The sequence below is a fragment of the Choloepus didactylus genome, chromosome 3, assembly GCF_015220235.1.
Source record: "Choloepus didactylus isolate mChoDid1 chromosome 3, mChoDid1.pri, whole genome shotgun sequence".
NCBI lineage: Eukaryota > Metazoa > Chordata > Mammalia > Pilosa > Megalonychidae > Choloepus > Choloepus didactylus.
In genome coordinates this window covers 7,748,521-7,761,162 of record NC_051309.1, presented here as the reverse complement: position 1 = coordinate 7,761,162, position 12,642 = coordinate 7,748,521, and the positions used below count along the sequence as shown (strand labels likewise).

Here is a 12,642-nt window from a genome sequence, read left to right as displayed (position 1 = left end):
TCCCACCGGGAACTAACTCTCCAGCCCAGAATTGGACTGAGGCCATTATCCACCAATGGACAAGTCTCTGGACCTCCAGACCCGTCTTCTGAGCCAGTCCCGAAAACCAGGTACAACCCCCCAGTTCTGGTGGCTTACAACAACAAAGGATTGTTTCTTGCTCGTGCTCCATGCCCGTGGTGGGTCAGCTGGGGGTGCTGCTCCCACAACCCCGCCGCCCGCCTCCTCCTCAGTGCAGAATCCAAACTGACGAAGCAGCCACCATCTGGAACATTGCAGTGACCATGACAGAAGGAAACACCATTGGAGGGTCTCACTCTGGCAGTTAAAGACTCCAGCCTGATGGTAGCACACTTTTACCCATGCTCGTTGGCCAGAGCTAGTCACACGGCCTCACCCAACCACAGGGGAGCCAGGGAATGCACCCTGCCATGTGCCTGGAGAGGGTGCAAATCAGATTATTTGGGGAACACCGTTAGTGACTGCCCAGCCATCGGGGCCCCAGTCCAGGGCCAGCATCCCCTTCCTGGGCCCCCCACCCCCAGATCAGTAAGGTCCCAGCAAGCCTCACTCTTGAGTCAGTTGAGAGACCAAACTGGCTAGTGAGGGTGGACGGGAAGGAGTAGTGCAAAGGGCACTTTAGCCCAGAAGACGGGAAGAGCATAGTCCTGCTTTTGATTCAGGACTCCCCCTCTGAGAAGGGGCATAACCAACAACCTGTGGCTCGTCCACTTCGTGTCTTTCTCATCCCTGAAATGGGGGTCTCTGATTCCTATTCCAAACTATGGATACAGGATTTAATGCGGACGGGTTGAATGAGGCGGCACTCCATCAACCCCTATGACTTAGACCTGAACCAGCCATCCGGCCAGTGTTGCTAGAGATGAGCCCATTTGCAGAGGGGTATAGAGCAGGCCAGGAGAGGATGGGAAGAAAATACGCCCCATTTCGCTGTATCACATCCATGGTTTGGCTGCCAAGGCTTCCTCAAATAAGTTTTGCTTCAGGCACTGTCAAATAAAACAGAATTTTCATGCTTCTGGCCGATGACCGTTACTGAATATTGGAAATAAGAATTGCATACAAGGTGATGTTCCCAATAAGTGATGAGGTTTGAAAGCGGAGCAGTCTGTTATACCGAGTTTTTATTTAAGGAAGCGATGTCTCACGTGAAGCTGGAATGATGTTATGTTTGTCAAAATCCCACAGGAAACACTGGATGGAGAATTGATTTATAAAGGTCAGTTTACAAGGGTGGGGTTGGGGGAACTACAGCGGACAAGGCAGAGACCTGGGGCTTCGTAGACTCCAAGGCGTGACTGCCCAGAGGCTGTAAGAGACAGGAGGCCGGAGCCCAGAGGGAGGGTCGGTGGACAGGGCTGCTGTGGAAGGAGCAGTGACCTTCCAGTGTTGCCAGTAGCAAAAGGGAACAGTGTAGGGGGGGAACTGGGGGACAAATTCCCGAACTTCTCTTCCCTCCTCCATCTGCCCAGGCTCCCCATTGGCCAGCCCCACACGGAGTCCGGGGCCGACGGCCTTTGCCATGGTCTGTGCAAGGCAGACACCCGGGAGAGCCGTGGGGCGTGGGCAGAGTGGAGCTGAGGGGCCACGGAAGATTTTAGCGCAGGAGCTTTCTACAAGCTGAAGGAATGTGCCTGGGAGAGAGAAATCAGACGCACCTGAATAATTCTAGAGGGCAGACTGAAGGCCGATGGGGAGGAGCCATCTGGCAGCGTCTTTCTCTATTTCAGTTCCATGGGGAGGAGACATTTCTAAGGATCCGAGCTGTTCCCTTTGGAAACAGCTGTCTTGAGAGGGGGCGGACAACCCGGCCCTGGAGGGTGTGCGTGAAGACTGGCTGGGCCTCTGCTAGGGAGGCTGGAGAAGGGATTTCTGCAGTCTAGGCACCATTAGACCAGAAGACGTTTTGATTTTTAATCTGAGAGGAAAATTCATCTCTCTTTCCTTCCCTTCAGTATCAGCGCCTCATCCCCAGACAGCTAACCCATCCCTTAATTGGGCATAAATCCTAAAATTTCCCAGGAATTTCAATTCTGCTTTTGGGACCCATAAAGAGGCAGTATTCAAAATGCCAAACTGCCTGGGTTCAAATTCTGACCCTTGCTAGCTCTGTGACCTGGGGCCTCGCATTTGTGCCTCAGTTTCCTTTTCTTTAAAATGGGGTGTTAATATGTACCTCGTGGGAGTGTTGCAAGGACAAGTGAGTTAAAATACACTAAGCATTTGCTAGTGCCTGTCACATAGAGAGCACTGCACAAGTATTTGCTAGTAATATTAATTATGTACAAAATTATCTGACCTATATAGTGAGGTATCAATTAAGTGCTGTGTCAAAAAGTCACTTTTGCCTTAATTTTGAACCGACACATACATACACAGATACATAAAAACAACCAGCAATCTGTCCCAGCTCCTTCAGCCTCAAGAACAAAAGCTCCAGGCTTTTGCATGTTAACTCATGCAAATCAACATCCCTAAGGGCAGCTGGCTCACCAGTTCTGCAAATAGCAATCCAATTTTTGCCCTGCTAGGGCTCCATTAAATTAGGACTGCTCCCCTTTTCCCCTGGGGATGGTGAGACGAGCCTGCCTGCCGGTGCAAACAGATGCCCTGCTAATGAAGGGCCCAGACCAGGCTGGATCCTTTATTCCTTTATTCACCCTCCCCCATCCCCCCATCCCCCCATCCCCCGACACAGTGACCCAAGCCGGTCACTGGATTGGGGGCCTTGAAGCAGGAAATGACATGCTGCAGGCTCTCGCCCAGTGGGGGAAAGACCCTAACTGGGCAGGAATCCAGGCTGCGGGGGCCGATCCGGGCCGGGCCCTGGTCTTCCCAGGCCAGTGGGCCCCCCTGTGGCTCCTGGGGCTGGCGCCCCTACTCTGGGCCAGTGGTCCTGGTTCATCCACTTTGAGTCCTGTTCCTCAGATGCTCCGTGTGGCCCCGTTCCTGCATTTGCTGTTTTGCAACATGCCTCAGCTGGGGTGGGAGCCCCTCGCTCCTTCAGGCCCCCTGCCCTGACACCCTGACCCCCAGGACGAGGGTTGCAGAGCCAGCTGTGGGACCCTCCTTGCCAGGGGACAGGCCTCAGGACTACGTGGCAGGAAGGTGAGCGTCCCCGGTCCTCAGTTTCTCCATCTGTAAAATGGAAGTAACTCCATACTGTGATCATCATGGGAGAAACAGCTGCCCTTTGTAAAGTAGCTGCTGTGGACAAAGCAGATTTCACACATCAATCCCTCTTCCCCTGTTAGGAGGTGTTACTGTCACCGCGTTACAGACAAGGAAAGAGAGGCTGAAGGGAGTTGATGGAGTTTCTCCAGGTCACTCTGCTAGGAAATGGCAAAACTGGATTCTAATCTAATTCTAGAAAACTGCAAAGCCTGTATTCTTCCCATGACACCATGAAAGATACAAGGGGAGAACAAGTGAAATGATATGAATATGTAGAAAAGCACATGAAAATGATTTTAAAAAAATTTTTTTTAAACCACAGTGGACAGTCAAGAGCTGGTTCCTTTCCCGTGGAGACCAAGCCTCACCTATGGGTTGTCTGTCGGAGATTAGTGTTGGCCCGTTAAATTGACTCCATCCAGGAGCTTGGTTTGAAATTAGTTTGGTCGCAGTTTTATTTTGCTCCAGTGCTGTGCTTTGCCTTGGAAAAATGCATCCCTCCATGTTTATTGCGGATGTTCATGTGTCCTTCTCACATAGATTTAGGTTCTGTGTCCTGGAACATTCTTCTTGGCATCTAGTAGTTGACTTCCTGAGGTCGAGAGCCCTCCCGTCTGTCACTCAGAATTCTGGTCACAAAGCTGACAATTAATTTGATAAGTTGCCTGAGAAAATGAAATGTTCCTGCCATCACGAAGATAACTAGTCAATTTGCATCAATAGAATTGAGCTGCGTCTAGTAGGATATGTCAACCCCTTTTTCATTTCCTCTTGAGTTACAGATAACTGGGCTGTTGGCTCTCGGAGCCAGCCCGAATGCTTTCATATCTCTGTCTTGGTTCATGGACTCCTATTTGGGCAATGTGAGCCTTCCTAACTCCTTTCGAGCATGGAAAATCATTCCCTGCTCTCTTCCTCCAGGGTCCATATTTCATGGCATACGATTCAGGGAAAAGAGCAGGAGTCCTGGGTTTGGAGCAGGCTTGCCAAGGTAACATGGCTATCAAATGGCAGGCCCAGGGTCAGAACCAGGCAGCCTGGCTCCAAAGCCCAGGCTGTTAACACTGTACCCTACCTCTCCTTCTAGCAGAGACTTCTTCACAGGAATGTTCACTGTTGCTTTTTTGTCCTGCTCCCCAGCTCCTTTCAACCATGAGTTTCTCACAGACAGGAACTGAGGCAGGAGCGCTTTCTTGTTCCTGTTTGTCTATCTAGGGCTCAGCCCAGCGCCTGGCACACAGACAGTGCTGGTGGTGAAGTTGAGTGGAACGATGGAGGGATAAGTGGGTAGGTAGATGAGGTGGTCACCAGAGAAAAGGTCATGGTCAGATGGGTGGGCAGGGGGAGATGAATGAAAATACAGGAGAAGTTGGATAGATAGATCGGGGTAGATGGGTGGACAGGAGGACGGTGGAGAGATATACAGATGGATGGATAGATGGTGAGATAATAGGTGGTTGGATGGGGTTGATGGGTAAATGGAGGGTGTGTGGGTGGCTGAGGAATGGATGAAATGAATGAATGGATAGATCAATGGGGGGATGAATAAATGAATGGGAGGGTGGAGGGATGCATGTATTGATGGATGGGTGAATGGTGAATGGATTAGATGGATAGAAGAGTGGATGGGTGAATGTGTGGATAAGTGGGTAGATGAGAGGTAGATGAGCAAATGGGTGAATGGTCAGGTGGGTGTAGATGGATGGACAGATGGGAGCGGATGGATGGACAGATGGGGGAAGGGTAGATGAATGGACAGATGGGTAAGTGAATGGGTAGATACATGAATAGAAAATGGATGGGTGAGTGGGTGTATTTATGGATGGGTGGGTGGATGTACTGATGGATGGGTGAATGATGAATGGATGATTGGGTGAATGGGAGAGTGGATGGATGGTAGGTAGATGCCTACAGAAGGAAATTTCCTTCCCAATTCTGCCCCCTTGGCTCAGACCCTGAACCTGGGGGTCAGCTGCAAGGGCATGACCCTCCCCTCATTTAGTCATGGCTCAAGGCCCCAGGCCAACACTCTTGGTCACATAAAGCCTCTCCTAGAGGAAGGGAGATTGAAACAGTTAATTCTATTCCTTGAAATTTCTCTGGTCCAAAGGAGGAGCAAAAGTGGCCAAAACCATCAGCTCCAGAAAGGACTCTGGTCATCACTGCGATGTCTTCATTTGAAATCTTCTCCCTCCCTCCTTCCCTACCTCCCTCCAGCTACTCCACTCCATAGCCAGTTGTGGAAGTCCAACTAATCCTTAAAGCCAAGTTCAAATGCAGCCTTCCCTGATCCATACAGTATTTCAGAATCACTCTCTCCCTCTTTGGAAGAGTTTTGTTCGTGCCTTTATTTTGAAGCTTTTGAAACTCTATTTTGTTTTATAATTAGAGAAGTACAGGAGTCTAAAGATTGCAACTCTTGTTCTCAATAGAACCATATTTGAGTATACCCTGATGTTTAAAAATACCAAAACACCAGTATTTTGGCATTTAAAAGAAAATTTGAATCGGATTCAGCTTTGTCTTGCCAAATTCCAGAGAAATTTGCAGCATCACAACTGTGAACCAAACACAGGTGTCCTCCTTTGGAAGTGTGCACATTTCCCTTTCACTCCCATGGATTTCTTAGTCATTTGAATTTTCCCTCGTTTTAATCTTATTTACTTTCCAGAGGTGCCTGGGAGAGTTTTTTCGACTAGAGGAGAGGAAAGAGAAGGGTCAGGGAAGGGAGATGCCCATGCAATTCCCAGCCTCTCCCAGGGCATCTGACCACCTCCTCCCCTCCCCATCTGCTTTGTCCCCCAGAACCAGCTCGGCGCTGATGTTTCTAACCAGGTCCCCCTTTCCCAGTCACCCTCCCTGGAGCCCCAAGCCTGGGGTCAGTGGAGCTGCAGAGGGGCTGCTGCCTGCAGGTGGACAAAGGGCGGGAGACGGTGCTGACCAAGTTCACTGTTCTGTAAAACACAGTGTCGCTGTGGGTATTTCAGGGTTACCTGAAGGACCCACCCCAAAACCAACATCAACATTGTTGCCATCACCCACTACACATATACTCATTCACTCACACACTCACACGTGCATGCACACACACAACTGTGACCCATCTAGGGGCGTGGGCTGGTTGTCCTCGTCTTGGGATCCCCCACCGTGCCCTGTGCATGACAAGCACACTCAGGGGTTAGGTGGGTGAAAAAAAAGTGCCTGTTTAATTTAAATCTGGACAAGAGATGATTGCAACCTGCCCAGCACTCTGTCATACAAGAACATGCTAATGTAAAATTAAGTAAACTCAGGCTGGAAACTGTCTTTCTGAGCAAGGTAGAACTTGTAGTAATTAGCATTATTTCCAGTTCACATAAATTCTCTCTGGTCCCCTCAGCCTCCTGCAATGTTGTCTCAGTTTCCTATTGCTGCAGGAACAAATGACCACAAATTGGATGGTGGAAAACACCAGAAATTTATTGCCCCACAGTTCTGGAGGCCAGAAGTCTGTACCCAGGTGTCGGCAGAGCTGTGCTCCCCCTGAACCCTGAGGGGAGAGCTCTCCCTGGCCTCGTCCAGCTGCTGAGCGTGGCCAGCAGTTCCTGGCATCCCTTGGCTTATGGCTGCTCTAATCTCTGACTCTGTGCTAACCTCCCCCTGGTGTCTGTCTTCAAATTTTCCTCGTATTATAAGGGCACCTGTCTTGTTGGATTAGAGCTCAGTTTAATCCAGTTTGGTCTCATCTTAACTAATCACATCTTTAGAGACTATTTCCATAAAAGGTCACGTTCACGGGACCAAGGTTTAGGACTTGAACATTTCGTTTTGGGAGGACACAGTTCAACCCATCACAAAAGTGAATGGCATCATCCACAGCTACAGAATAGGAAACTGAGGCTCGGAAGAGGATAAGCAACTTCACCAGGTGACCTGAGCAGGAGGCATAAGGAACCAGGGTCTCAACTGAGTCCTTCCTGCTCTAAAAGGTCTCTCAGCTCCTTAAAAGCCCCATGTCCACTCCATGCCTGCCCTGCCCGTATGCAGCTTAGCCTTGGCATAGTGGAGCGAACCTGAACTTGAGGATCAGAAACCTAGGGAGGTTGACCTCTTCCATCAGGTGGAAGGCAACCAGGCAGCCAGCTGTTAGGAAATGCAGTGAGGTGTGTGGTAAAAAGCAGCCAGGCATCAGCATTATCTTCCCTTCACACAGTTTGAATTTGGGTATTTTGTAAGTCTGGGTGTTCCTCTGTTTGAGTATTTATTTGTGTGACCATTTGGTTAGTGGCCATCTCCCACTTTACACGGTCAGACAACATGACCATCTCGCTCGCTGGCATGCTAGCTAGTGCATTAGTGGTACTAGTGCGTAAATACTAAGTGAATGATGTGTGGGTCTCACCACTCTTCCTGGCTGGGTGAACGTGGGCTAATTACACACATGTTCTGCAAACATCACAAGGACCCCAAGAGGTAGGAATTATCATGTTCATTTCACAGACAGAGAAACTGAGGCTCTGGGATGTTCAGTAATTCGCCCAAAGGCACCCAGCTCATTAGTGGCCGAGCTGGGCATTGAACTCAGGTCCGTCTTGCTCCAGAGCTCAACATGCTTTGGTCATCGTGCTTGTCCAGGCCAGTGGGAGGTTTGGACGCCGAAGGCTCCTCGGTCGCTCTGCCTGCCCAGGCGCAGCTCCTGGACCTCCCCCTGCGCCCTGCCGCACGTCCTTAACTCCCGTCTGTGCTGTGCTTTCTTCCAGGCTGAGGAGGCAGCAGGGGCAGAGCGGCCAGCTCCTGGACACGGAAGACCGAGCGGGCAGCCAGCCCCAGGGCAAGCTCCGGGACGGGTGCAACAACAACATCCTCACCCACGCCTGCTCCCGTGGCTGCAGCAGCTAATCCGCCACCTGCTGCTGCTCCACTGGGACTGCATTCTCTCTGCCCTGCCCACCTGCCCCTTCTGTGCAGTGAGGACCCTGTCTCACCTCCAGTAACATCAGATGCAGAAGGAGCCCGGGGCTCAGAGCCGGGAAGCCTGGGTTCAGATCCCAGCTCCCCTGCCGATTCCCCGTGTGAGCTTGGACAAGCCCTGCCCTTTCTGTGCCTGTTTTCTGCATCTGTCAAAGGGAGTTAAACAGCTCTCTGCCCCACCTCTAATTACAAGAATCCAGTTGTAGAGCAGACGCAACACCTTTGACATTCCTAAAATTGTTTATAAATTCAAAATATAACTTTAAAATTTGAAGCGTACTTTGCAACTCAGTTCTTCCTAGCTGTTAGATGGGTACCTTCAGAAAAAAATGCAAGCCTGTAAGGCTAAAGAGAGGCCTGCGGAGTTTTACCCTCCTGCAGACACACCATTCCCAAATCCTGGAGCCAAACCTGAAGTGTCTTCATTTGCATTCTCTGCGAGAGCACAGTCCTCCTCACCTCCCAACATGGCGCATTGTGCAGTCCCCCCTGCTCCCTGAGGTCCTGGGGCTACAGATGCTTTCCTCCCCTTGCTCCCAGAAGAATGCCTTCCTCCTTTTAATTTCAGCAGCCCCAGGCCCTGAGGTACTGGGATGGCACACAGGGGCCAGCTCAGATGAGAACTGGGTCAACTGACATCAGTTATTCCCAAAGAGAGTCATAAAACCTCCCCCCAACATCCAGCAGGGAAGCCGAGCCCTGCATCTCCTCCTCGAGGAGGTGTCAGTTCAGCTCGTCAGCGTGGTCCTACACAGGGTACCCAACTGGCGTTGATGAGTTGCCTCCACATTTGTAATTAGGAAGCCTAGGCAGGTAGGAAGATTATTCTAGGGGGTAAGTGGGTTCTGACAAAAAACAAACTGCTCTATGATCTATTTTGGAAGCAGTTTGCCTTTGAATAAAGCATAGACTTTTGAAATCACACTTCTTTTCAGTGTCCACTCCTGTCGTTTACTAACAGCAAAACCTTAGGCAATCACTTAATCACTCTGAGCATCGGTTTCCTCCTTTTAAAATGAGGATAATAAAACTAATCTTGCAGAGTTCTTTTAGGGGGAAATAAAATCCTAAATGTAGCACCCAGCACATGGGGCAGGCTCACTGAATGGCAGCCTTATTTTGTCATCACCATTGTCATCAACATCGTTGCTTGGCGAACCTTTCCCATTCATGCACTTGGCAGTTTAGTTTTCTGGAGAAGCAGGCCTGGTCTTTATGATTCTGTAACTTTTCTCCCTGGAGTTTGTGACAGCTCTACATCCCTGTTAAAGTCTGATCAGGTGTTTATTTTTTCATCCAACTTCTGTTTTCACTGTTTACATCACAAATCTAACTTTGGTTGTCAATTTCTTCTCTGAGATTTCTTAAGAGACACTTTAATGTATGGTGTGGTTTTATACTTTTATTTTTTAAAAAAAGAAAAGAAATGTGACTTTTTTCCTCCTTTGAACCAAGACTATTTCTAGACTGTGATGCCCATGTGGTCTACTTGTCTTGCATACCTTACAGCATCTTCACCTCTCCATCGGCACCATCTTGTCCCCTCCAGGAAATTACAGGGTTGCTCCACGGTGACCCTAGCAGCACTTAAGTTTTCCTACTGGACTGAGTTCATGAATTATGGTGCAGGAACTGGGAGGAGCCCTAGAGACACTGGATTTCCTGGGTCTGGTCAAGCCAGCTTTCCTTGTTCAGAATAAACTATTTCTTGTTCATACCTTCTTACATCTTTGTTCTTTAATTCAGGATTGGGTGGTTTGGGCAACATTCCTCTTAGAATGAAGAGGCTCATGTTTAGTTAGAAACATAGAAACTGGAGGGGAAAACAGGACAACCCACCAAAGATACGTTTACCTAGAGAATAAAGTCAAACTTAGCTTGGCCTTTCAAAGCTCTACCCAACTCGATCACAGTTCACATCGTTATTAATGCTATTATTATCTTATGCTTATAAAGTACAATCCATACACTGGGGTAAAATACAGAAACTTCTCTACCTAGAGAAACACACTCCTCAAACTTCCTCAAATTGCCACTCAACCTTTATGCAGCTCACATGTCGGTGCAAGTGAACTAGTACTTGTTTTATCACATAGACATCTTGATTCTCGGCCCCCTGCCCTTCCCCACCCTGTCCTCTCTCCAGTCTTTTAACTCCCATCTCTATATGTCAAGATACTCATCCCTCAAGGGTCAATTCCACCTCTCCCCAATGACTTGGTGGATCCATGACAACCGTCAACCCAAACTGGATATAATCTCTTCCCAGAACCCTCTCCCACGTGCCCGGTGACTTTCTATGGCTCTGACTGCTTTCAGCTGCACAATAGAGTTATTGTTGCCCATGGTTAGTCCTCCTCGCCTGCAAGCTCCCTAAGAAGAGAAGCCAGGTCTTGTTCCTGTCTACACCCCGTTCCACCCTCCAACTTCTGGTGCTGACAGCTATCGGCTCATGATGGGTAATTGGTCATTTTTGAATGGATACGATAAGGGCAAGCCCAACACAAACTCTCTAATTAGGTAAAGCTTATTTTTGGCAGCATCTCTTGCTCTACTGCCACTTCCCAGGGCTTTTTCCTCTCCATGTCCCAGGGCTTTCCCAGGGGCTCTCCCCCTTTAGACTGGTGGATCCCCACCTACTGTCTTCAGAACCAGCTCTCCATGGGTCCCAAATTCCAAATGAGTTTTCCCTTTTCCCTCATCCAAACTCCCATTTCCAGAGTTTACAATCTCGATGCATTATTGGGAAGAACACAGTCTGGTTAAAGAAATCCAGACACAAGCAAGAATTTGCATTAGGATTTACCTTATGATTTGAATTTCAAGCACAGTTGGACAAGCTGTAGGCAAGTGGCCTCCATGGAAATATGTCTCAGATTCCTCATGCCAGTAAGTAAAAGGGTCACATTTATAAAAATCACCCAATCTGGATGCTCCAAGCCACTTCCCATCTACCAGAAGATTGCACAGTATTTTCCCTAGAATCCTTCTCCTCCGATTTTCCCAACCAAAGGATAAATTCATGTTAGAGCAAAGGCCCCCCGGCCTCACTGATTGCTGGTCCCCGGGAGTTGGTAGAAAGAGGTTGTGCCCCATAAAAGCTGACTGCTGCCCACAGCCTTTACCATCTGTGTCGTCCATCGCTAACCTGGCCATCCTCAGACCGTGACCCTCACCTCCAGGCCTCCTTGAACACCGCCCCCCCGCCTCCCTCCCCAGCCTGCAAGGATGCAGCTTTGTCACTATCAGCTCTTTTAGAATTGGGTCCACCACAGAGCACTTGCGACCTGAGCAACTCAGTTCTTTCCTTTATGCCTCCGCCCTCATCTTCTCAAAGTGCATGAGGATGCGGGTGGCTGGTCCAGGGAGGGTCCCACACGGCTTCGTCCTGCCCTTAAGATGTCTGCCTCCTGCTGCTCCCTGCCCCACGGTCAGGGCCAGCCTTCCCAGCTCCCTTCAGGGACCCTTTGTCCATCACACAGTCTGCATCCATCTCAACACCGGCTCTGGGCTGGGTTCGGTTTCCTTTCCAGGCACCTTGAACTTTGCACAAATGAGATCATAATGTCCCTAGATCTCCCATGGTGGTCAGAGGCTGCTCCCCTGGGCATGGCGGACCTCCCTGGAGTGGTGGTGCCCATCCAGTCCCAGGCCTGGAGTTGGGAGTTGGCCTTGGAGTTGGGAGTGGTGTGGGTTCCAATCAACGCCCACCATTCACGGGGGGCCTTCAGCAAACCCCTCCCCCCATCTCTGAAAATTTCCTCACTTATGAGAAGGGCCTGGTAATTCCCACTCTGCCTTCTTCACATGGCTGGTATAAGGGGCAGTCCCGGGGGGCTGCATGAGCATACTTGTTCGCTCGTAGAGAGCCATACAAAGGCAAGTCCTTATTACAAAGTGAGGCATCAGTTTCTACTTCATGAAGATTTTCACACAAATTGACTGAGTTGATATCTGCAGGAACGAGTCCCCTGGCTCTTCCCCAGCCCACCCCGAAATCCTTTCTCTCTGCCCTTGCTCAAGGAGGCGACTTCAGGCTTTGGGTCCAATAGGTAATGGTGGCCTTAACAGAAGCAATCTGCAAGGGGCAGGCACCTTGGGAGCACCACAGCCACCTGGGGAGTCCTGCAGCCATGTGGAGAGAACCGCAGCCACCTGGGGAGTATCACAGCCACCTGGGGAGCCCCACAGGCAACACCCAGGCTGCTTCTCCTCCAGGAACCCCAGAAGGGGCTAGAAGGACTGAGATGTAGCAAAATCCTCTGATGTGGGTTGAATTGCATCCCCCGAAAAGTTGTGCTTAAGCCCTAACCCCTGGCCCTAATCCATTATAACCAGTGTCCTTATGTGAGGGTAATTTGGACACAGAAAGAAGGCGACTGATGACAAAAGCAAAGATTGCAGGCATGTGTCTACAAGCCAAGAGGCACCAAGGATGGCCCACCACCAGGAGATGGGAGAGGCAGGAAGGATTCTGCCCTGGAGGCTGTGGAAGGA

The 12,642-nt window shown here is 49.8% G+C and overlaps 1 protein-coding gene across 1 annotated transcript in view; it reads left to right on the top strand.

The window, feature by feature from the left end:
* Positions 1 to 9,837, top strand: part of STK32B (serine/threonine kinase 32B) — a 480,888-nt gene extending 471,051 nt beyond the window's left edge. The window contains exon 12 of the mRNA XM_037829382.1: positions 7,935 to 9,837. Coding sequence (XP_037685310.1) covers positions 7,935 to 8,073 — 139 coding nt within the window. The 3' untranslated portion in view covers positions 8,074 to 9,837. The remainder of the gene's footprint in view (positions 1 to 7,934) is intronic.
* The last annotated feature ends 2,805 nt before the right edge of the window (positions 9,838 to 12,642 follow it).